The sequence below is a fragment of the Aspergillus aculeatinus genome (genome assembly GCF_003184765.1).
Source record: "Aspergillus aculeatinus CBS 121060 unplaced genomic scaffold BO66scaffold_30, whole genome shotgun sequence".
In the NCBI taxonomy this organism is placed as follows: domain Eukaryota; kingdom Fungi; phylum Ascomycota; class Eurotiomycetes; order Eurotiales; family Aspergillaceae; genus Aspergillus; species Aspergillus aculeatinus.
Window position 1 is genome coordinate 296,955 of NW_020291499.1, and position 23,019 is coordinate 319,973.

The 23,019-nt window shown below is 51.7% G+C and overlaps 8 protein-coding genes across 8 annotated transcripts; 3 read left to right on the forward strand and 5 right to left on the reverse strand.

The window, feature by feature from the left end:
• Positions 1–871: 871 nt before the first annotated feature.
• On the reverse strand, positions 872–2,312 carry akr1 (putative aldehyde reductase (AKR1); the record flags this gene model as incomplete). The annotated part of the gene is made up of 9 exons (XM_025648819.1): positions 872–1,225; positions 1,296–1,424; positions 1,484–1,684; positions 1,727–1,799; positions 1,848–1,867; positions 1,919–2,003; positions 2,054–2,067; positions 2,119–2,206; positions 2,266–2,312. The coding sequence occupies 9 exons, from the start codon at positions 2,310–2,312 to the stop codon at positions 872–874; spliced, it is 1,011 nt and encodes a 336-aa protein (XP_025502972.1).
• A 1,981-nt stretch (positions 2,313–4,293) lies between these two features.
• BO66DRAFT_351793 (putative MFS multidrug transporter) lies at positions 4,294–6,256 on the reverse strand. The gene is made up of 5 exons (XM_025644753.1): positions 5,807–6,256; positions 5,629–5,742; positions 5,434–5,566; positions 4,962–5,385; positions 4,294–4,896 (listed from the first exon to the last, which is right to left on the reverse strand). Exons 1-5 carry the CDS (start codon positions 6,135–6,137, stop codon positions 4,399–4,401), a joined length of 1,500 nt encoding a protein of 499 aa, XP_025502973.1. The 5' UTR covers positions 6,138–6,256; the 3' UTR covers positions 4,294–4,398.
• Positions 6,257–6,944: 688 nt separating this feature from the next.
• Positions 6,945–8,110, forward strand: BO66DRAFT_472241 (ATP11 family protein). Its single transcript, XM_025652934.1, has 2 exons — positions 6,945–7,139; positions 7,199–8,110. The coding sequence occupies exons 1-2, from the start codon at positions 6,964–6,966 to the stop codon at positions 8,052–8,054; spliced, it is 1,032 nt and encodes a 343-aa protein (XP_025502974.1). The 5' UTR covers positions 6,945–6,963; the 3' UTR covers positions 8,055–8,110.
• A 453-nt stretch (positions 8,111–8,563) lies between these two features.
• On the forward strand, positions 8,564–11,408 carry BO66DRAFT_392650 (glycerol-3-phosphate acyltransferase Sct1). Its single transcript, XM_025647572.1, has one exon. It carries the CDS (start codon positions 8,902–8,904, stop codon positions 11,044–11,046), a length of 2,145 nt encoding a protein of 714 aa, XP_025502975.1. The 5' UTR covers positions 8,564–8,901; the 3' UTR covers positions 11,047–11,408.
• Positions 11,409–13,374: 1,966 nt separating this feature from the next.
• On the reverse strand, positions 13,375–15,336 carry BO66DRAFT_116111 (allantoinase alX). Its single transcript, XM_025641866.1, has 2 exons — positions 14,537–15,336; positions 13,375–14,472 (listed from the first exon to the last, which is right to left on the reverse strand). The coding sequence occupies exons 1-2, from the start codon at positions 15,032–15,034 to the stop codon at positions 13,486–13,488; spliced, it is 1,485 nt and encodes a 494-aa protein (XP_025502976.1). The 5' UTR covers positions 15,035–15,336; the 3' UTR covers positions 13,375–13,485.
• BO66DRAFT_116147 (uncharacterized protein) lies at positions 14,969–16,080 on the reverse strand. Its single transcript, XM_025641867.1, has one exon. It carries the CDS (start codon positions 15,800–15,802, stop codon positions 15,092–15,094), a length of 711 nt encoding a protein of 236 aa, XP_025502977.1. The 5' UTR covers positions 15,803–16,080; the 3' UTR covers positions 14,969–15,091.
• A 735-nt stretch (positions 16,081–16,815) lies between these two features.
• On the reverse strand, positions 16,816–18,470 carry BO66DRAFT_421154 (thiamine pyrophosphate-dependent dehydrogenase E1 component subunit alpha). Its single transcript, XM_025649934.1, has 5 exons — positions 18,317–18,470; positions 18,061–18,248; positions 17,946–18,007; positions 17,670–17,879; positions 16,816–17,615 (listed from the first exon to the last, which is right to left on the reverse strand). The coding sequence occupies exons 1-5, from the start codon at positions 18,418–18,420 to the stop codon at positions 16,848–16,850; spliced, it is 1,332 nt and encodes a 443-aa protein (XP_025502978.1). The 5' UTR covers positions 18,421–18,470; the 3' UTR covers positions 16,816–16,847.
• A 1,722-nt stretch (positions 18,471–20,192) lies between these two features.
• fluG (extracellular developmental signal biosynthesis protein FluG) lies at positions 20,193–22,971 on the forward strand (the record flags this gene model as incomplete). Its single annotated transcript, XM_025644754.1, has 3 exons — positions 20,193–21,326; positions 21,379–22,624; positions 22,697–22,971. 3 exons carry the CDS (start codon positions 20,193–20,195, stop codon positions 22,924–22,926), a joined length of 2,610 nt encoding a protein of 869 aa, XP_025502979.1. The 3' UTR covers positions 22,927–22,971.
• Positions 22,972–23,019: the final 48 nt, after the last annotated feature.

Genomic DNA, 23,019 nt, shown 5'->3' on the forward strand with positions numbered 1-23,019 from the left:
GCGGTTTCCCGCACGAGTGGGGTCTGTCAACCTGACTGGACTGTGACTGTGATAAATCAGCCCTGAGAACCCGGAGTCCATCCGGTTACAGAGAGACTTTTGGATTGGTGAGTGGCAATTCTCGACCCTACCTAGGTACCTACCTACTTAGTAGAAGTACTGAGATGTGGTAAGGTGGCTAAGTGTCACTTGTTACTGCACTGTACTGCACTATACAGTAACGTACATACTACTTACCTCCTGACTCTTTATGGGGGTTATGGGAGATGTTACTGGCGAGGAGATAGATTCAGGTACTCAGCTCGGTCAGGTACTTGGATTTGCTGGCGATGATGGTCGATGGTCGATTTCAACTTGTGGGTGAGAGTGTTTTGTGTGGTAGGTGGGTGACTTAGAGAAGGCCCGGGGGGGGCGCGCATCTCATCCTTGAGGAAACTCTATTCAGCTCGGGGAAGGAAATGATGTCAAATAGAAACAATATACAGATAGATGCTTTAACCCACCACTCAATGGTGTCAGCTGTCTCTCTTGTTTATATCTCCAGTAGGTACTGAACCACTGGGGTGTGCTTCGGTTTTTTTTTTCTTTCTTTCTTGGTTTGGTGTTTGTTCCCACCAGTCCAAGCCCATTTCAACAGTCGTAGTAGGAGATGCCTCAAGCATTCGTTCTACTCCAGAGTCTTAGCACTTTTCAACTTGATCTTAAACTTCTACTTAGAAAGAAAGCGACAAGGTAATAGTGGAAGGGAAATTCTATTCAATCTATCCACCTCAATTCATTTATACACGTATCACATCATATTGGACGGGTTTTGGTTCTTTTTTGTTCGCTCCCCTCCCAACCATTCATCAGAAATAAGTGACCAGCACATTTAAACAACAACCTTGTGGGAAGCAGGCTTCTCCTCCTCCTCACCGAAGATGTTGATATCCCAGCGGGGCACGTTGGCGATGTAAGGGGTGTTGTAGCGTCTGCGGTCCTTGCCCAGGGCAGAGACCTTCTCGACCTCCTCAGGGGTGAGCTCCACCTCCTGGAAGTTCTCGGCAATGCGCGAGGGAGTGACCGACTTGGGGATGACACTGTGGCCGCCGACCTGGGACCAGGCGAGGATGACCTGGGCGGGGGTGACGGTCTTGCCGAGGCGCTGCGAGGCGGACTCGGCGACTTCCTTGACTTCGGGGCGGGTGACGAGGAGGGGAACGCCGAAGCCGTTGTTACCGAAGGCCTGATGGGATTTCATTTATGATTAGCTTGGGGGAACTAGCCGAGGTATGGGAGAACCGAAGCCAACGTACGGAGTAGGCAGTGATATGGATGTTCTTCTTCTTGGCGTACTCAATCAGCTCGGTGCTCTGCAGGACGGGGTGGCGCTCGATCTGGTTGACGGCGGGGACAACACCGGTGGCGTTGATGATGGCCTCGAGCTGTTGCAGAGATTAACAATCTTGTCCAGTCATTGTTGGAAAGCAGGACCAATCCTTACGTGCTCGACCATGTGGTTGGAAACACCAACGGTGCGGGCCTTGCTCTTGGGGAGCTTGGTCACGGCTCTCCAGGTGTCGACAATGGAGATCTCGTCGGTGATGGCAACGTCACCGCCCTCGACGCTGCTGTTCTCAACCAGAGGGAAGTAGTCGTTGCCGCGGGAGAAGGAGACGGGCCAGTGGACCAGGTAGAGCTGGGGCTATTAGCGATTGCAGAGCCACAAGGAGTATCGGTGTCCTACATCGAGGTAGTCGAGCTCGAGCTCAGCAAGACACTCGTCCAGGGCCTTCTCGACATCGTCGGGGTGGTGCTGGCTATGGGGGGTTAGTCGGGATTGAGCGTGACGAGTTGCTCAGACTGACCTGTTCCAGAGCTTGGAGGTCTGGTACGAGTTAGAACATATAGACCGGTGTCAGGAGATGGTTATACGCACGATGAAGATGTCCTCACGCTTGAGGCCGGGGATGTCCTGGAAGGCGCGCTTGATACCCTGGGCAACCTCGCGCTGGTTCTGGTAGCTGGGGATTGTCAGTAAGGATGAGTGATTTGGTTGTCTTGAATGGCTTACATGGTGGCCAAGTCCTAGATCATGTTAGCTTCTAGTTTAATGACAATGGTGCTTTCCAAACCTACCAAGTGACGGTAACCGGCCTTGAGAGCGTGGTAGACGGCCTCACCGACCTGACCGGGGGCGGACTGCCAGGTGCCAAATCCCAGCTGGCTGGAAGAGGTGAGTAAATGTATCTTGGATGATAAAAGACGAGTAGGCGAGGAACTTACGGGATCTCGTGGCCGGAGCTGAGAGTGACCTTCTTTCCGAGAGACATTGTAAATGAGGAGAATATGATCGATGGACGTGGAGAGACGGAACAGGGAAAGGAGAATGGTTCAGGGGAATTGAGGAAGAATAAAAGAGAAGGGGAAAAAAAAGGAAGAAGAGGAGGAGGTTGCGAAAGAAATACGAGAGGAGCTCGAGTGTGGGGGGGGGGAAGGAGGAGGAGGAGGGAAGAGGAGGGGAAGCGAGCCGTCACGACATCTAGAAAAGAAAGTAGTATGTTTTACCCCGCCAGTCGGTCTCAGACTCTCAACAGTCAATCAGTCAGTAAGTTACCCCTCGGTGGGGCCAAGCGCGTGGGATGGCCTCAGGTTCCCCCGTTCAACCATTCCTGGATACAGGAATTGTCGAGGGAGTCGTCGACAGGACTACTCTAGTCCGGTCCAGACGAAGCAGGTACCCTCATCTCCGATAGGCAGTCTTCGTGTGATGCAGTGTCCTCAACGACTCGCATCTACAGCTGCATCTCATAGGACCAGGAGCAGTGAGTGCAATGCAATGCAGCATGCACTCACACACACACATCTGCTGCACTTTGACATGATGTCACTTGGCGATTCCGACAGCTAAACAAGATTGAACTTACTCAACTCAAGTAGAAAAAGATTCCTCCGGCTTCTTTCCCCTTCAGTTGGACCATCGATTGGTGGAGACGACAGCCACAACACCATACTCTATTGGGTCAAGCGCCGGAGAAATTGGGGTCCTCCAGTCTGGGACCGAGAACAGTCAAAATAGCCTTCACTTTCCTCCGTCCACATGAGAAGCGAAAACGTGGGGGAGGTTAAGGGGGGAAATTGTACAGAGTACGGAGTACGTACTCCGTACACCTTCGGGTCAACCCTCCACCGGAAGTCCCTCGTCCCCGCTCGGAGAATTACCCGTTCGGGTCGACCAGTTTATACTCCGCTCCAGCTACCTGGTAGTCTAATGTCGTTTCAACTCTCGGTTAATATCCCGAAACAACACCCGAGCGAACTATATGTTCAGATCAATTGTGCAGAGATAGAGAAATGGGTATGTAATAGTAAGATCACAAGTTCGTGAGTTTGGGGCTAGATGGCACAGCTTCAAGGTGACCCAAGTGTCCACGACAATCTGGAATTGGGGTCACTGGAAGGAGGTACACCTTGAATAGCGCACCGCTCTCAATCCTGCAGAGACGGTCACAGACCCCCAATCAGATGCACAGATCTATGTATGCCGGCCATTGGATTGCTCGCTGCAGAAGTTCTACATCTTAGGAGACCTGGATTCCAGCCTGGAGTCCATGCGGGTCGGTCCTGCTGCACCAAACATTCTAGTGCAGCCCTATGAACCAATGCTTCGATTCTTGAAAAAATGCGGGATTCCCACCATCTGGCACTGCCTGCGCCAGGACCTTGTCGAATGTCATAGCGAGTAGTGAGGAAATGAGAGAAAGGCGCACAGGGGTGGATGACTCTGCGCGTCGGGTATGACTTGCGACAATTAAGATGAGACACGCGCTTCACATGACGGAAAGTAACTGCAAGGCTCTACATTGTCTGCATCATTCTCAGCTATCCATGTCAATTGGCCTGGGCTTGGCACTGAAGGGTGCAATGCGGGAATAATGCAGATCGTGCATAAGGGTATCTGTGCTTTCAACGCACGGCCTACCGGGCTGCAGGAAAGGAATGCTCTTAGTAGACTATATGCCGTGACAAAAGAGAGAGGTCGACAAAAGAGGCTCCTGCCGCTAATCTTCTTCTGGCGGGAGATGAATTAGTGTGCTTTTTAGACTTCTGGTTGCAGGCATATATCCGGTGGAACATGTAATGGTCCTGCAGTCCACAAGTGTCGATAGAGAGACTTCATCTACTCAACAGATCGGTGTCTCAGCCCTCCGGGCCATAAAATGAGCTTCTGGAGACCAAACGATGCGGCTTTGTCCCCGTACCTGCACCCCTATCTATCCCTGGACTCAAATCCTCGCCAACTACTACGTTCCTAGTTGCAGTATATTCTTATATCATTACGCCATTTTTCTTGGCCAGGTTCTTCGCATTGTAAATTTTTTACTCTTGCGTCGGGTAGGCCACGCGGTTGAGCGCGGCCTATGCTTCATCTGCATGAACCCTGTCAGGTACCCTCAAGTGAAGCAGGGACACGGAAGCCAGAAGATACATTCCTCCCGCCAAAAGGAATGGCAGCCCGAACCATGCGGGCCCTAGCCGCAGGCCCAAACGAAACGCGTACGCAAGAAGTGGACTGGCAATCACCATCCCAGATGACGTGATAGCTGCAGCTGACGAATAGAGGGTTCCCACGCGGTCCGGTGGGACCAGTGAGGTCACAAAGCTGCGGCATGACACTGCGAAGGCAGCGCCCAAAGAGAACAGCACAATGCCCAGAATTACTATGGCCCGCGATGCGGCCGTGGCGATGACGAAGAAGCCCAGAGCGGAGACGAAACTACTTCCTTGAGCCAAGAGTAGGTCTTTCAGCTTTGCTGAAAGTTTGAAGTACCGGATCAGTAGGAAAGACAAGCCTGGCATAATGAGAAGATAGTTTGCTAGTATGATGATACCGCGCAAGGAAATGAGGAGGCTAGCCTGCAAGAATTGTGAGATCATCGAAGCTTGTTGAAGAGAAAGGTGACGGCCATGATATCACTTACATCGGCAATACTCCAACTGAAACGTTTCGACGTATATAGCAGCAAAAGGCTCGTCGATTGCTTGCTGATGGACGTGACAAACAGGGCAAAGAGACAGATGGCGATGGCTGGGCTGCCTATTATTAACCTGGCAGAATCCTGGAGGTCTTGGAATCTGCCCTTGATATACTGCTTCACTGAGGTCTTTCCATTCAGAGACGACCGTGTCTCGTCTTCACTGGTCACAGTCGTCAGATCAATTTTAGATTTGGCATCGTTCAGTGTTTCCGGCATGAGAAACGCAGCCAATGACCCGAGAGTAGATACCCCAAGTCCCAGCATGAATGGCAGCCATGGATCACTAGCCATTAGATATGCACTGACAGGGGTGGCTAGGACTTCAGACACAATCACAGTGCTGGTCAAGCGGAACAAGGCTGTAGCTCTGAGGGCGAATAAGTAAATGCGCCAGCATGGAAGGGCTATCACATACATCTCTTCCTCGGAGAACAGGTCCGCTACCATAACCAGAGCAATGGATGAAAGGGTGATGTCCCCGCCGCCAATGAGCCTCCACATTCCAGACAGCCAGACCAGCCGCAGAGGTAGGACAGTGGAATACAGGCCTTATTATCATTGTCTTAGCCGCAACACAGTTTATGTAGGCAGAAACCGGATCCCCACTTACACACGATGCGGACCCAGAGCTCCCCGAGGAGGGTCCCCAAGAGACCAAGAAGGAGAACTGGTTTGCGCCCCCAGCGGTCCGCCAACACACCATACGGAACAGACAGAAGAATGCCTAAGATGTAGTGCCATCAGCCTATTGTAGTATTGGCATAACGGGATTCAGCTGGTCATTATACCTGGTAAAACATCGGATGTCTCTTTCCATCCATTCACGAGAGCCAACTCACTCTGCACCGGCTCAGACTTACAAATTCCTTCTGTCGGAACTGTGTCTGCTGGGCTCCCTAGAGTAGTCAGATAGTTCTGGCAGACAATATCCTCGAATATCTTAGTTTGGGGGGCGGCAGTCAGATAGAATCCAAAATCCACGGCTAGAATGAGTATGGACGCTGCAATCATCACGGTCAGTTTTCGGAACCTCGATGCGGACGCCGGTCGAACTCTGTTCGCCTCCAATAGAGGCGCACGCTCATCATGATTATCTATCGTATCGGACGCGTTTGCCATCGAGTTTAGCCAAGTGATAGCGTCGGGCTCAATTCTGTCAAGAACTGAATACCGATCGACTGAGATAAAGCAGGAAACGTTGCGGAAAGATAAAAAGGAGCTGAAGGATGAGGTATGTTGGGGGGGGGGCGCTACCTCCTGGTAATTAGTGCCTACCCCTGCACATATAGATTAACCCAGAGGACTAGAGTGAGATAGCATAGGAAAACGCATAAGCTGACTGATAGGCGTCTGAGCGGGGTGCGCTCAACCATGCCGCCAATAAGACCAAGCATTGAAGAAGGTTTTAATATGCTTGAGCATAATCCATAATTGAGGATTTATACACATTGTTTAGATCGATCTTACTCCAACCAAGTGGGAGGGGTCCGGAGTGGTGGCGAAATGGCTCATCTGAAGCAGCAGTGCATGCTGTGTACGAGTGCTCTGTCAGTAGAGTCAGATGTTTTCACCTAGATGGCACATGAATGACGATCAAGAGTATGGGAGTTGAGATGATGTACCGCAAGTGTGCTGTCCTGAGGTTTCTCCTCGATAAATAGCTTTGGCCACCCACATCAATCTGGGGACGATAAGCCACACGTCTGAGCCAATTCACCAGTCCTGTAACTAAATACTTACCATGATTACACCCACATCTAATTTAGAGAAGCTCATGATTATTATTCGTATACTGCAGTTAATACTTCGAATTAAAGGAGGAAAGAGTCCCTTAAGATAACTGAAGTATGTTGTGCTTATATAAGCATCGCAAACTGAATCGTCGGCTCTGGCATTTTTTCGAACCTGAACTCGCCAACTCCGCGGTGGAGCTACAATTCTGAAAATGTCCTCCTTTCGCGCATCAGCTTTTCAGTCGCTATCTCGGAGCAGAACCTCTTTCCTCCGCTACCAGCAAAGGAGGTGGGCTCAAGTACACGATGTCCGCTTCCTCGCGACACACCATGACCCCAAGCAGGTGCTGGACAGGTACAAGGCCAAGCTTGACCAGAAAGCCCAACAGTGAGTCAATGGCAATCCTCACAACCTCGCGATCACGCTACTCATATTGATATGATTAGGGAGGGTCATGAGAACATCGAGTCGCTGAAGGATGCCTACAAGGAAAAGATCCAAGACTTTCGCCGTAAAGCATCCACCTCAATCACCCCCGAACCATCGACCCCGTCTCCCTCCGCCACCGGGCCTCCTCCCCCTCCAACACCACCTCCCTCCCCTCAAGCTCAGGCTGCGATAAAGGCTACGGCCTCCGCGAAATCGGGTGGAATTAAAGGTCTTGATTCTTTCCTCGACGTCGAGAAGATTCGCAGCCTGCCACCCAAGGAAATCGAAACCCTCTGGCGTCTCCGGCACGCCAACAACTCACACTCCATCTGTGCTTGTATTCCTGTGGAGACATACCAGCGCATTGTGTCTGCCGCGCGCCAAAACCCTCAATTCATTCTACCTCTGCCCCGCGATGCGACGCAGGCCGAGGCCGCGGAGGGCGAGAACAGCGAGAATGCCAAGGGTGGTGCAGACATCCATTTCCTCCAGTGGGCCTTCCACCCCCCGGCATCAGCCCCGTCTCCATCTGCCACCCACGCTTCACTCGCCAACTCCCATACTTCCACAATCATCTTCACGCATCTTGCCGCCTACAAGTTGCATGGCTCCTTTGCCCAGCCGCATACCACCATTACCCACCATCTTGATCTCGCGGACGACAAGGGACTGGTCCTTATGCATGGTCAGGTGATGCCGGACTCTGGTGTGTCTATCACGGATGCCAGCTGGCTGGTCAGCTGCGTGCAGCGATTCTATGACTTTGGTGGACAAGCTAGTGGGCGGAAGGGAGAATTGCTACGCATGTTCACTCGGGGTGACGTGCAGAATTTCAAGATTGAAGAATTATTGGCTGAGGCCGAGAAGGTTTAGATGAGCCCTGGTCCGAAAAACTTGTGTATGTACTATAGGAGTCGAGTCAAGTCATGAGCGTATTTCCACCTCGTATTGAAGCGAGAATTGCTCGTCCTCGAAGTCGGGGAAACCGCCGGGATCGGCGCTAGTGCCTTCCGAGTCCGGTCCGACGTAACGGTGTCATATCACGTGACTGTACTGTACATCATGCAGCCCCGCGCGCCTCCCCCCGGAGAGCCAACACGCGTCCAGACTTTCAACCACTGAGGACCCTGATTGGCACCAGAGCATATCTACAGGTGTACTAGTAGTACCAGTACATGTTACAATTTATCTTAAACTTCTCAACTCTTTGTCCCAAGTGTTGGGTCCCAACCGCTTTTGTGTCGGTCGGAGAGGGGTCCAGATCGACGGAGTAACTTACCTAATCAACGCTAGCTTCAACATCCGAATTCCTCCGGAGATCGTTCGATTCGCATCATTCTGCGCTCAATTCTTGATTTATTTCGCAAAAACTTTCCTTCTGCCGCTGCATCTCCAGCTGCATTCCCAACCAACGAGTGCTTCAGTAGCTGCAGGCGGCATAGTGTCGACGCCCAGTGGGAAAAGCTGTCCGACTATCGCCTCATCCGCCCAGTCTGCTTGCTATCAACGCGCTCACGCGCTGGCTGTCCCCAAAAAGAAAACCCGCCGCAACGTCACCCTCCGTCACACTGACCGGCCGATAAAGCGTTTCAACCCCGCGGTCATGAGTTGAGGGATACAGAAACGAGGCACACCCCGCGGCAATATTGATGATATTTGCTTTTTCTCTACTCTTCTCTCTATTCGGTCTCAACAAGTTCGAGTAACCAAAGACGCAGCCATGGCTCGGAGATACATGATCCCGTGGCTATATGACCTGGGGGTGTGGATTTTCACCCTCTGTCTGGACATTTTCTTCCGCGAGGTCTACTCTCGCGGTGCATGGCGGATCCCCAAGCGGGGCCCCGTCATCATTGTTGCCGCCCCCCATGCTAATCAATTCGTGGACTCGATCCTACTGATGCGCATCATGAAGCACTATGCTGACCGTCGCATCTCGTTCCTGATCGCCGACAAGTCTATGCGCGAACCTTATATTGGAACTATGGCTGGATGTATGGGCGCGCTGCCCGTTGTGCGGTCGATGGATCATGTCAAGCCCGCAAAGGGTGAAATCTACCTCCCGGACCCAGAGAACGACCCCACCTTGCTCAAGGGACGCGATTGCGACTTTACGAGTGATCAGTTCATGGTGGGCGGGACCATTATTCTCCCCCGCGTAGGCAAGTCGAGTCCCGAGCAACAGGCAATCGAGGAGATCATAGATGCGAACACGATTCGACTGCGCAAGCCGTTCAAGACGTTCGAGAAGGACCACCCTCTCTATGACGCTTTGCGTAAGGGAACCAACTTCAAGATCGCTCCCCACATCAATCAGAGCAAAATGTTCGATGCGGTGTACCGCGAACTGATTGCTGGTGGCTGCATTGGTATCTTCCCCGAAGGTGGTAGTCACGATCGCCCCAGCCTTCTCCCGTTGAAGGCTGGTGTGGCTATCATCGCTTTGGGCACACTGGCGCTGGATCCCAACTGCGGGCTGTCCATCATCCCGTGTGGTATGAACTACTTCCATCCGAACAAGTTCCGCTCTCGTGCCGTGGTAGAATTCGGAAACCCTGTTCAGGTGCACCCGGATCAGATCGAAGCGTTCAAGGCTGGTGGAAACTCCAAGCGGAACGCGGTGGGCTCTCTCCTGGAAACGATCACAGAGGCATTGACCACCGTGACACAACAAGCTCCTGACCATGAGACATTGATGGTCATTCAGGCCACTCGTCGACTGTACAAGCCGCTCAGAATGAAGCTGCCCCTTCCGGTCGTAATCGAGCTCAACAGACGTCTCCTCAAAGGCTACACCCAGTTCAAAGACGAACCCAAGGTACTTCAACTTAAGAAAGCCATCTCTGATTACAACCGGCGACTTCGTGCTGTGGGAATTCGCGATCACCAAGTTGAATGGGGCGACGTCAAGCACCGCCCCTGGTGGCTGGTTCTGGGCACCTTGCTCTACCGTGTCGGCGAACTTCTGACCCTGGCCGTTGGCACTCTTCCCTCCGTCGCTCTATTCTGGCCTGTCTTCGTCACCGCCAAGGTTGTCTCCGTGAAAAAGCAACGTGCTGCGCTTGCCAACTCTGTCGTGAAACTCGAGGGCCGTGACGTCGTCGGCAGCTGGAAGATCTTGGTCGCCATGGGTCTCGCTCCAGCGCTTTACACTTGGTACACCGTTATTGTGACCATCTGGTTACACTACTGCCGCCACGATGGATTCTACGCTTCTGTCGTCCCGTGGTGGATGAACGCCCGGACTTACATTTCCGACTCAATCCCGCTGGCGCTCTTTTCCATCTTCTTCTTCGGCCTCATGATCTCTGTCTCCTTCGCCGGACTCCGCATTGGCGAGATCGGCATTGACGTCCTCAAGTCTCTGCCCCCTCTCCTCGTCGCCCTCAACCCTCGCTCCGCCAGCTCGCTCGCCAAACTTCGCGCCGAGCGCCAAGCTCTCTCTGCTAAAGTTGTCGACGTAATCGACAACTTCGCCCCTGAAATCTTCCCGGACTTCGAGTCCGAGAAATTGATCGACCACGAACATCCCGGAGACGATACCTACCAGTCCCGCCTCAAGAGTATGCCGCCCAGTGAACCCGAGAGCCGCAATCGCAGCGCCAGCCGCAACGGACGCAGCCGTTCCCGCAGCGCTGGGTTCAATCTGTACGAGACCTTCCTCAAACCTCTTAGCATCAAGTCCAAGGATGACCTCGGCGAGGTCAACCGCCGCATTCGGGACTCGATGCAGGAACGCGGGCGCCAGCGAGTTCGCGAGGAGTACGACCAAGACGGGGAGGAAGAAGTGGTTTCCTTGGACGGGTCGGCTAGCGTCGGTAGTGGCGATGTAGTTGTTGTGGAAGAGATGAAGAAAACGAAATGATTTAATGGCGTGTGTTTTGGGTGGCGACTATGATGTTGAGGCTACAGGCTACCTAGGCATTTCTGTCACACCCTGAAGTCGCTTTGACTGCGCGAGTGTAATTTGGCAGCGATTTCTTTCGGTTAGTCTGCCTGGACTGAAAAGTCATGTTAGTGATTATTGTTGTGAATGTCGATACCCTCTCTCCATTGTGCTTTTTATATTTACCATTACTATGACTTTGTTGTTCTACTAGGATTCCTCCGTGATTTATGCATGTCTCATGTCTCCATCCTGTTGCGTTCTGCGGGCTGATTGATGCATTATGTTTCTGTGTTTGATATAGGAAGCAAAAAAAGCGAATGAACAGTATCATGGAATTTTATTCTAATATTCAAGCAACAGACTGCAATGGAGACTCGATAAACCCACTGTCTACCACCGATACCTAGGCATGGGTTGCTTATTCTCCCGCATCGATTGGTTCTGCGCTTCACTCCGCCCCAACATCTCCATAACCTTCCTTAATGCACGAAGAGTACATAAATATCTTCGTATCCCGTCAGTATAGACCTGAAATATAGTCCTAATTAGACACGACGCTTCCCCTACATCCACTTTCCTCAAAGAATCCAGGGGTGTTATGTTTATCCTCAAGAGGAGTACAGATAACTAACAAATCGGCATTGCTTTTCTTCCAGCCCGACCTTCGGCTGAGTAGAACTCGCAGCAGAGGACTGCGACTTGATATTTGTTTTCAGTCATGAAGAACCGCTTCCGCACTTCTCAGCAGGGGCTCCATTCAACAGGCGCTGAGACAAACTCGTCGATATAGGCTTTCTCACTGGGGGTTGGGAGAAATACCAATCATCACCGTCTCCATCCGTGTTGGCATCGGGGTTGTCTTTGTCGCCCGAAGCATTCCCATCGCCGTCGGTAGGTAGCATTGTTGGCGTCGTTTGCGCCATTCGGGCGGCATCGGTTTGGCCGATAGCATCGCATCGGGTTGCTCATTGGTGGTTTGCGTCGGCGACACCACTGGGATTATCGGTGCTCTCAATGGTTGCAGTTCTATGATCGCTCGGATTGCTCGACCACAATGTGCGATGAAACTCTTATGTCTCTTGGAAAAAGATCTGTTGAGATGTGAGGTATTGGCTGGCGTCTCGCTGCCGTAAGCGCTCTTGAAGGGTCGGGATGTCTTTGTTGCGCTCTTTGAGACTCGGGAAAGTTTTGGGCGGGTGCTGAGCTCGTCATGGCTTGGGGGAATGACTGTGGCGTTGCGTGGGAGGTTCTGGTTGTCTCATTGTCTCCAAGGATGGGCGGGCGTGAGGGTGCTTTCATCCCTCTTGCCCTCTGAGGTTGACCCTCTGAGGTGCGGTGGGAGATGGGATATTGGACTCTGATTGACTATATGAGATTGGAGAGAGAATGGTGTAGGAGAATGAGGAAGAGACTGCGAGATGGAGAATGAGAGGAAGTCAGTAAGGTGGCGGAGAACCAATGTTAGGGTAGGTAGGGGGATAGGGTGAATCATGGGAATCATGTACCATAGTGAATCCAGGAAAGCGTGTCATTCTGTATAGTGGAATCTCACTTGAGGGGGCTATAGTAGTCAACAGACACATATCAATATACGGTAGTCGAGATATTTACCACCTCGGTAATGTACAACGTATAGACAGGGCATATAAAAGCGATTCAGAGGATAACAAATGTTCAAGTCAAATTCATGGTCTAGTAAGCTAGGGACGTCAACCTGATACCGTCGAGTCGAGGCTATACTAAACTCTATGCAGCTAGGAAAGTAGTGTTGTACTGCAACTACAGGGTGTACGAATAACAAATCTCACTCAATGAGGCAAACAAAAAGATTTAGGAACATTGCAGAGAAGTAGACGACGGTCTTGTTAGTAACTACTAGGTACTCCGTAGTGATGGTGATGGCCGGCCCTGTAAGCTGCCAAGGCGGGATGGCGCCATAGAGCGGTGACGAGGGGATGATGGATGCCTGACAGGCTTGGTTACCACCAAGGGGTGGAGGAGTGGCTCTGCTCTTCCTCTTGTTCCACATGAAACTCCAACCTGGAACCTTCTTCGACTTCCCCAAACCTTCTCTATCTGAATCGGAAAACAAAACTTGATTTCTATCGCAGAAAAAGTTTTTACAAGGGGAGAGGCACACTGGTATAGCTTATGCGCTTTCTGTTCATCATAAAGGTATGTGCGTGTATTCATGGTCTAAATGACTAAGTACTCTTGAGATGCTTATGAGAAAGAATGCTGATGATATGCTTTGCTCGCTGGGCTAGGTTTATGTCGTGATTAAGTGGTATCGTCAATAGCGGGTATCGTGCTAGAGGGGTTGGAGTTGCACAGCAACTCGAAAGGGCTGGTTTGAGGTATGGTCGGGACAAACTCGAACATGTGACTCCGTTTCAAGTTTCCAAGGACAAGAGATTAAACACGCTTGTCGAGCAAGAGACCTCCAGTAGGGGTTTTGCTGGCAAACCCAGCTTCACGGTTGAAAACCTTCTCGCCACGCAGCCAGGTCTCGCGGACCATGCCGCGAAGCGTGCGGCCTTGGTAAGGGGAGCACTTGTTCCGGAAGAGCATGGTGCTGGGCTCGACGACCCATTCGGTGGTATCGTCAAAGACACAGATGTCCGCGTCGTGACCGGGAACAAGATCGCCCTTCTGGTTCTGCAGCCCCACCTGACGGGCCGTGTTGGTGCAGCAAAGACGCACGATGTCCTGGAGAGCTTGCTGGGTCATGGTTTCGTCGGTGCTGGTGGCCAGGCCTTTGCGGCGACTGATTTCGGTCCACAGGATCGGAAGACCCAGGCCAACAGATGAGATGCCACCCCAGGCCGAGAAGAAACTACCTTCGTTGGTGGCGGGACTTTCCGAAGTGCAGCCGCCAGGCACATCAGCTGGGAGAAGCTTCAAGTCGGGTGTGCAAGGCGAGTGATCCGACACGATGGTCTTGATGACACCGTCATCGGCGTGACGGTCGACCTCTTCCCAGAGGCGATCCTGGTTGGACTGCGAACGGATAGGGGGGCAGCATTTGTGACGGGTATCACCGTCTCGGATCTCCTCGGCAGCCAGGGATAGGTAGTGGAAGCATGTCTCAGCGGTAATGGGAACACCCTCCGCGCGAGCCTTGCGCAGCAACGGAATCGCTTCCATTGCCGACAGGTGGACAATATGCAGAGGAAGCTTGGGAGCTAGATGAGACAAGGAAAGGATCTCTTCAACAGCGCGAGTCTCATAAGACGACGGACGAGATGCGAGGAATGTGGAGTACGCCTCAACGGGGCCTTCCGGTGCCGGCTCCGTCTCTCCAGCCATTTCTGCATGGAACATCAGGGTTGTGGGCTCATCAGCTAATTCAGCCATAGCCTTTCGGATGTCATCCGAGGAGACGGCGGGGAACTCGTCAACCTACTTAAGGTTAGTATGCAGATACACTATCAGAGACTAAAGATGCAAGGAAATAGCCACATACCCCGCTATCGATAAGGAATCCTTTGAAGCCACGAACACCTTCATTCACCAGAGCCTTCAATTCGCCGGCGTTGCCGGGGATGATGCCGCCATAGAAGCCAACATCCACCCAGCACTTTCCATGGGCTGCACGGAGCTTCTCTTTGAAATTGGCTACTGTGGTGGTCGGCGGGATGGCGTTCAAGGGCATGTCAATGACCGTGGTGACACCACCAAAGGCAGCGGCCTGCGTGCCTGTATAGAAGCCTTCCCATTCGGTACGGCCGGGCTCGTTGAGGTGGACATGAGCGTCGACCAACCCAGGCATTAGGACATGAGGGGAATAGTCCGTGTATGGGGTATCGGCAGGAAAGTCGGTAGCAGGGATCACGGAATCGAAAACCGCCGTGATCTTCCCACTGGTGCGGGAAATTACGATAGTGGCTGCCGTCAAACGCCCCGAAATGACGGCGCGCGAGGAGACAATCACTGTGATTGACGGTATTTGAACGGGCTCCATTTGTGGCTATGGACTGGGAGGACTCGAGTATGGAGAGAGGACAAGGGATGAGAGGAGTCAAAGAGACAGAGCAGACAAAAGGTCGAGACAGACAGTAAGACTACCTCTGAACAATGGACAAAGATAAGGAGAAGAAGGGCTGATAGGCCGATAAGGCGGAAATGGCGGTAGGCAAGGGATTCCTTCCTCTGATAAGGCAGGCAGTGGGCGAGAAAACGATCGAGTCAGGCCCTCCGATAAGGGGTTGTTTAAGTATCCGACGTGATAAGCAGGCATTGTTCCTCTCCGCCTCGCCCGATTATCTAGTAGGCCAATCGCCATAATATCGATCGAGTAACAGAAATCGGGGCCCACAGCAGTGACAGATCCACCGGGTCTTCCTCTCATTGCCTCTCGTTCAAAGGTTAAGCTCTGCACTTCGCCTGAAAGGTGCAAGCTGATCATGAGCCTCCTTATCAGCTGCTCTCGTGACTTAAAGAGGTGCTTGTGTCGCATCGTGGAAGGGTTTCTTTCTTTCTCTCTGTTCGTCTTTGCGACCTCCCTTTCATTGTTGCTCCCGTCAAGGCGGCAGACACTCGCGAAGGGGGGGGGGAGGAGGCTGTGAAATGTCCGGGTCCGTGTGTTCTTCACCCATGGGTCGGATGTATCGGGCGCCTCCGGCATCCGCCATCGGGGGTCCCCTGGGGCGAGACAAAATTTCGACTTTTTTTCTGCCAAAGGAGATGCTCTTACTCGATCAAAACTCGGAGGGGTACCTGAATTTGACATTTCTGTTACTCGATCAAAATTCTCCCGCGGCCGCGGGATGGTTGAGCATGGACCCTCTCCTCTTCTTCCCCTGTTGTTCCGGAGGTTTTGTGCGTGGCCTGGGCTAAGTGGATAAACATTGCCGGTCTCTCCAGAGAACCAAGAGGATCTAGACTGAGCGTGGATTTGAATTCACTTCTCCCATGATTAATTGCCGTACGGTACTCCGTAAAGTGCGGGAAACCACGCAGAATTGACCGCCTTGAGACGAGATTCTGCCGGTCTGTTGTTGATTAGGTTTGTGGATCGCCGCCACCACCACATCATTATTCCTGTCTTATGCTCACATCTTGTCCCTGCTTGTTTTCCCAGGGGGAGGCGAGGATGGTGATGGCATCTCATTATACTTCAATGAGGTCAGGTTGACTCGATGTTTGTGTTTGCCCGCAGGCCACTGCACCACGCCGATGACGGAAGATCAACAGGCGGTGTAGTGTGAACCAGGCCTCAGTGCCGATATCGAAGCGTCCCATGGAATTGGGGCGAGACTCTGGTTCCTAAAATGGGTAACTAGTGCATGGCAGTAGTAAGTATGAAGCGAATGTCATGTGCAGATATTGAAACCCCCTGTTTTCTTCTGCAGAAAGCCAAAATGAGATCAATTGCATCGGCTATCCCGGCTGTTGAGCGTTTGGTAGGAAGGATGTGCCACAACTCAGAAATGGAAAAGCGGAGAGTGAGGGGAAGAGGGGAAGAAGAAGTTGTGGACTCAGGCTGGACTCAGGCTGGACTCGACTGGCGGCAACGATCGATGCTTTCTAAAAGAGGAAATGGATTGCCTTTTGTTGGGTCACGTGTCGTCGTAGTGTTGGCGCAGTGGTTGCGATCATGAGGCCTACTCGAATACGAGATCATCCTAGTCCCGAGCATTGCTCTTCGCTGGTTCTGCGACACGACCACCGTTGCATGATGTTACAGGAATGCGGGCCTGGATTGTTTGATTGTTTGATTGTTTGTCTAGATGTATAATTATCACCTAATGCGCAAATCATCAATCAAACGCACGTTACAGTCCGTTGATCCCGTCCTTGAATTGCCGAATGTCATACTCCTCAGGATAAGTCTCCAGAATACGCCTCAGGTCTTTCATCTGCTCTTGCGCCTCCTCGGTGACCTCCTCATACACCCCCTCAAAGGCAGACCGAAGTGGTGGTTTCAACTCACACTCGGCCTCGCCGAACTCTTTCAGCACTGCTTTGCGAAGCTGATCGCGCGTGTCTCGCTCAATATCCTCGTTCCAGATCCCTTCGTTCTCCAACCACTTCCGCAGACGGATAATCGGGTTGTCGCGACGCTTCCAGTCCTCCACCTCAACTCGGGCTCGATAGGCAAAGCTATCGTCACTGGTGCTATGGTGTGAGACACGATAGCTCATCGCCTCAATGAGGACTGGCTTGCCGCCGTCAGTCAGAGCGATTCGCCGTGCCTCACACATCGCTTCGTAGACCGCAAATATGTCATTGCCATCAACGCGGATGGTGTCGATTCCGTAACCAATTCCACGACTCGCGATGCCATCACCGCGATACTGCTCCAGAGTCGGAGTTGAAATGGCATATCCATTATTGCGACAAATGAAGACTACGGGGCAGGATCGTGTCGCGGCTATGTTGAGACCTGCATGGAAATCGCCTTCGCTAGCAGCACCTTCGCCAAAGTAGCAGGCTACGATCCGAGGCGGTATATCAGGGTTCTGGAGGGTTTGCAGCTTCAAAGCATAGGCAGCGCCAGAGGCTTGCGGTATTTGAGTTGCAAGAGTTGAGGAAATTGTGTGCTGTATCGGTCAGCAATTATACATCAAAGCTCCCACTTCGTACGGGTCACTGACAGTTCTGGGATAACTTTTGCCATAGTGAACGGGCATATTGCGGCCTCGACTATTGTCGTGCTGATTGGCAAAGAGTTGGCTCATAAACTCTTTCAGAGTGAATCCTCGCTGTTGGAAGACTCCAGTCTCACGATACTGAGCGAAAACCACGTCGTCGGGAGTCAATGCAGCTGCGGAGCCAACGCTGATACCCTCTTCTCCGGCAGAAACCTTTACGAGCAGTTAGATTCTCTCCGTAGCAGATGCTCATAAGCTAGGTGGGAGCGGGCTTCTCACCATGTAAAAACTCAATCGGCCTTGTCTCTGAGCCTCGAACATTATGACATCCATGACGCTCACTAGCCTTGATCAGATGCCAAGTGGTCACCGTAAGGAATAGGTTCCCACCTACCCGTCAACATATTCTTGTACCACTCCAGTATCTTTTCCTTCGGTATATCGAGGGGCTTGCGCGTCTTATCAACCAGGACTCCGTCAGAGTCCATGACTCGGTAAGTAGGGATGTTGGACACTTCGGTGGGGTTGATGAACTCCATATCGGTGGTGAATTTGCTGTTGACAGCGCCTGGAAATCGAACTCTAAGAGATAACTTTTAGTGATCAAGCTCATTACTTGGCTTAAATGAAAGTCTTGCGGGGCGCCATACCGGTCAGATCCCGGACGCTGCGATATAGAGCTACCCCATCGCTGAGAAATCACTGGTAAACGTGCGTATGAGCGACTTAAAGAACGCGAGATGCTGAGAACCATGGTGTATCTCTATGCGGTGCTGAAATCATACAATGATGCTGTAATAGAAAAAGAGAACCTCTGGCATGCTCGGGCAGCTGCTATCTATCCAGTCTCCCTGGAATTCCTGGGGAATGCGGAGAAGGCGGTTGGCCTCGGCCTCGACGTCACATGGACACCGGGGATAGCCGCCGCAATTGGGTAGTCGAGTTTGCTTTGTTTGCGCAGATGACCTAATACACATAGGTGATCTACCTGCAAGCACATGACCAAAAGTAAGATCTTCGTTTGAATACCATGCACATCGTTTATCGATCCTTTCTGGTATTCCTGACATTGTGTGGGTGATCCAGAAGTTTGACAACGGCTTCTGGGCTCGGTATGGGTCGGCCGAGACTAACGAGCTCGGTGAGCCTGTGAGGAGGGAGAGCTTGTTCCTTCGGCATGCCGATCCTCGGGCCGTGTTTCCGTGTGAGCCGTTGGTGTGAAAGCATGGACTTTTTCGACCCGGTGGACTGTATCTCACCCATCTCTATCAGTTTTCAAGACACACAGTACGCACCCCTCTCCCTCGACAGACAGGAACTTCCAAGGGTTTGCGGCTGAGTCGCGGTCACACAGACTATACCCGAGTACAGCTCACTCAGGTCTGACAGTCCCGCTCAAGAGCTGTGTGAACTGTGAATGGCAGCTTCAAGTCTTTCCATCAGCTCTGTAGTCATCTGAGACACTGACTGGAGCCCCATAGCACGTTCCATCTCAGGCTAATGAGTGGCATAATGACTAAATCCCGGCTAATCATGCTACTTCGCCAGCAACATTAACAAGACGAGACATTCCCTTTCTTCTTTCTGCTTGAACCTCCTCGTATCTGTGCTCGACAGAATGACTCGTTAGCTAGAGAAACAGATTACATCGGGTGCAGTCGGAGTCATACCTGCATCAAAGGCCCAGATCTCTTCGCTTAGGACAAGACCATAACGCTAATGGTAGAGCTATGGCGTTTTGAAAGGTGTTCGCGTATACACCGGGTTAGCACGGAGCGACTAATGATGAGTCGGCTGTACTGGACGGAAATACTATTAGGAGTTGTGCACCAGAAGTTGGCACCAGAACCAAGATCCGCTGACACGGACTATGAAGTAGTTATTCGACCTATATACAATATTAGAGTAGATCGACTGGTGGAGCTATAGCTCCGCTGTTGCTCGTGGAAGATACCGGATTGCGTATGGTCGACGAGCAGAGGTCGTGTAGATTTCCTTCTTGCGCTTGAACCGAGGTACTGAGTATAAGGTTGATTATTGCCATTACGCGCGGAGATTACCTTTTTCACAACCCATCGTCGACAAAGATGCTGGATTTGAAGCTGTAAAAGAACAAATGGGACGGACATCATTCCGATGTCTCTCTTGCTTGACTAGAGTATATATTTTTCACCGTAATAAATGGTAACGCTCGGTCGGCGGGAGCTGGCGAACTGCCTAAAAGGGTAATCATCGCCTTTTCCTCCCCTCCCCTCCCATCCCTTGTCTCTTCCACTTTGTCCGACTGCCCTCTTACTACTTTCTATTTCTATCATCCACATTCTCCTGCTCAGCTCTTCACTCTGTCTTCAACTTCCATCATACCCCTGGCAAATATACTCATTCATAATACTTTACTTCTTCTTTCCCCCTCCTCCTATACCTAGACGCTACCGCCTCCCTGTTTCAACCCTCCGGCTACTGCCGAGTGCCGCGCAGCCATTTAGCGATTGATCGACCGAACGGGCCAACCAAATCCCATGCACCATGGATCCGCTTACTTCCCTCCGGCAGCTGGTCCAAACCCATCCTCTCATCGATAACCACGCCCATAATCTCCTCAACAAGTCTAATGCGAGCAACTATGCAAAGTACGCTTTCGAGCAGATCACTTCAGAAGCACAAGGCGTTGCTTTAGACAATGCGCCTCTTACGTTGCCGCTCCAACGGGCTGCTCATCAACTTGCAAGCCTGTATGACTGTCCCTCTGATGATTGGGACAGCGTCAAGGCGGCTCGAGACAATTGGGTAGAGCGCGATTATGATGACCTGATCCGTCGCTGCCTCGAAGGAACGCATAGCCTTCTCCTGGATGATCTTCTGACTGACGAGGATATTGAGCCGTTTGACTGGCATGATCGCTTCACTGCAGCTCCGACTAGGCGAATTGTACGGATTGAGGTGGTGGCCGCCCAGGTCCTCGCCTCCATTCTACCAGAAGGATACTCGGAGTCCTTGGATGACGTGACCACTTTGAGAGAGACCTTTGATCGATTCCGTCGAAGCTTTCATCAGAGTATCGAGAAGGCTATTGCAGACCCCGTCGTAGTGGGGTTCAAATCTGTCGTTTGCTATCGAACTGGCTTGAACGTTCAATCCGCTGACGACGAGGGTGGCGACAGTCGTTTACTGCAGTCTTTGGCCCGAACAATCCAGCAAGGGAGTGGTTCTTCATACCGTATCGAAGACAAGCCCTTGAACGACTGGGTGGTTCGGCAGACTCTGGACTTGGTCCAAGCCGCCCGTACCAGAACCCCTTCAGGCCCTAATAAACCACTGCAGCTTCACACTGGACTGGGTGATAATGATATCAACTTGATTCTCTCAAACCCCGCCTACTTACAAGATTTAATTGCTCGATATCCCAAGGTGGACTTTGTTTTGTTACACTCTTCTTACCCCTACACCCGCGAGGCAGGTTACCTTGCATGCGTGTTCCCTAATGTCTATCTGGATCTAGGAGAAGTGTTTCCGATGGTGAGTCGGGATGCTCAGGAGTCTATAATCAGAGAGAGCTTGGAAATAGTGCCGACCAACCGGCTCTTGTGGAGCACTGACGGCCACTTTTATCCGGAGACGTACTGGCTTGCGAACAAGCAATTCCGCGATGCACTGGAGAAGGTTCGTACGAATTGCATATAACTTGTTGACGTCGAAAGCTTATCCAGTTTAGGTTCTTGTGGACTATGTCCGTCAAGGTGATTTCGCCATTGGCCAGGCTAAAGCAGCAGCCGCAGATATCCTTTTCCAAAATTCGAATCGCCTGTACAGTTTAAACGAGACTGCGGCTTACGACGAGATGCATAAGCCTTTGTCTCGGCCCTTACAGGGATCATCAAGGGATGAATGGGAGTGTTTTGTACGCAACAATCCGGATGTTAAGTACATATGGCTGCAGTTCTTCGATTACACCGCGACGTTACGCCTACGCATTTTTCCAGTGCAAGAATTTACCAAGATTGTACGCAATCAACGTCGCATTGGAGTCTGTCTAGCCACTCAGCAGATGCTTCAAAACGACTCAGTATGCCCCGAAGGCTCTACAACCGGCCAGTTCTACATGCAACCAGACTTATCTACTCTTTCCCGCAATGTAGGGCTGGACTCCAAAAGTGCAACCGTTATGAGCTGGTGGTTTACAGAGGAAGGCACACCCCTCCTGGGATGCCCTCGAAGCCTTCTACGAAATGTGACTGCCCAGCTGCAGACTGAACACGAGATTCAAGTCCTTTGCGGCTTTGAGATTGAAGTTGTGTTTATGAAATGCATTACAAACCCCGATACCAACGAGGAAGAATTCGTTCCGTGCGTCAAAAATCACTCATGGTCCCAAATGACCAGGGAGACCAGGCGTATGGTACCTTTACTCGAAGAGATTGCCGAGACTCTGGCGTCTATCGGCATTGACCTCCAACAATTCCACGCCGAATCCGCTCCTGGTCAATTTGAATTTGTCCTTCCGCCTGGGTCGCCTGTGGCGGCGGTTGATACCCTCCTCAAAGCACGACAGGTAGTAACCCAGGTTGCTGAAAAACATGGCCTGCGCGCGACGTTGCATCCCCGTCCTTATCCTCATGCTGCTGGCACAGCTTCTCACGCGCACCTTTCTATCACCCCATCTACGAAGGAGGATAGCTTTCTTGCCGGTATTCTCCAGCACTACCCAGCCTTGATGGCCGTTGCTCTTGCTGGAGAGGTTAGTTATGATCGGGTCTGCTCTGGACTATGGGCTGGAAGCGAGTGGGTTACCTGGGGTACCCAGAACCGCGAATCGCCGATCCGAAAAATCTCCGCAGGGCACTGGGAGATTAAGACCTTGGACGGACTCGCAAATATGTATATAGCCATATCGGCATTTTTGGCAGCGGGTTATCTTGGCGTGAAGAACAATGAACCGTTGACGGCTTCTGATTGTCCATGTGAGTATCTCCAGTTGTGGTTTCATATGTGAGAATCTGCCTTTGCGTTTCACTCTTGCTGACTAAGGACAGACGACGCTGCAACCTTGGATGAAGCGGGCCGTCAATCTTATGGTATCACTACCCAACTGCCAAAGTCGCTTTCTCAAAGTCTTGATCATCTAGAAGCGGACACTGCTCTGCAGGACATACTTGGAGCGACCCTCGTCGAGAACTACCTTCTCGTCAAACGCGCAGAGAAAAAGAAGTTGGATTCGATGGACGAAGATACACGGAGACAGTGGCTGTTGGAGCGATATTGATCCGAGCGGAGTGCATATATAATCACATAGCGAAACCATTTTCTTGACACGGCCAATATGGATACCTTTTTGGGAGTAACGTCCGTTCCAGCT

What these genes read in the sequence shown, in the direction of transcription:
- BO66DRAFT_116147 (XM_025641867.1), bottom strand. Translation starts at nt 15,802, where the DNA reads ATGTCAAATTCAGGTACCCCTCCGAGTTTTGATCGAGTAAGAGCATCT.
- BO66DRAFT_116111 (XM_025641866.1), bottom strand. Translation starts at nt 15,034, where the DNA reads ATGGAGCCCGTTCAAATACCGTCAATCACAGTGATTGTCTCCTCGCGC. An exon ending in GATTCCTTATCGATAGCGGG is followed by an intron (nt 14,473 to 14,536) that starts GTATGTGGCTAT and finishes AACCTTAAGTAG; the next exon opens with GTTGACGAGTTCCCCGCCGT.
- BO66DRAFT_392650 (XM_025647572.1), top strand. Translation starts at nt 8,902, where the DNA reads ATGGCTCGGAGATACATGATCCCGTGGCTATATGACCTGGGGGTGTGG.
- BO66DRAFT_421154 (XM_025649934.1), bottom strand. Translation starts at nt 18,420, where the DNA reads ATGGTTCTCAGCATCTCGCGTTCTTTAAGTCGCTCATACGCACGTTTA. An exon ending in CAGCGTCCGGGATCTGACCG is followed by an intron (nt 18,249 to 18,316) that starts GTATGGCGCCCC and finishes GTTATCTCTTAG; the next exon opens with AGTTCGATTTCCAGGCGCTG. An exon ending in GCCGATTGAGTTTTTACATG is followed by an intron (nt 17,880 to 17,945) that starts GTGAGAAGCCCG and finishes CTGCTCGTAAAG; the next exon opens with GTTTCTGCCGGAGAAGAGGG.
- BO66DRAFT_472241 (XM_025652934.1), top strand. Translation starts at nt 6,964, where the DNA reads ATGTCCTCCTTTCGCGCATCAGCTTTTCAGTCGCTATCTCGGAGCAGA. An exon ending in CTTGACCAGAAAGCCCAACA is followed by an intron (nt 7,140 to 7,198) that starts GTGAGTCAATGG and finishes TGATATGATTAG; the next exon opens with GGAGGGTCATGAGAACATCG.
- BO66DRAFT_351793 (XM_025644753.1), bottom strand. Translation starts at nt 6,137, where the DNA reads ATGGCAAACGCGTCCGATACGATAGATAATCATGATGAGCGTGCGCCT. An exon ending in GCTCTGGGTCCGCATCGTGT is followed by an intron (nt 5,567 to 5,628) that starts GTAAGTGGGGAT and finishes AATGATAATAAG; the next exon opens with GCCTGTATTCCACTGTCCTA. An exon ending in TCAGTTGGAGTATTGCCGAT is followed by an intron (nt 4,897 to 4,961) that starts GTAAGTGATATC and finishes CAATTCTTGCAG; the next exon opens with GCTAGCCTCCTCATTTCCTT.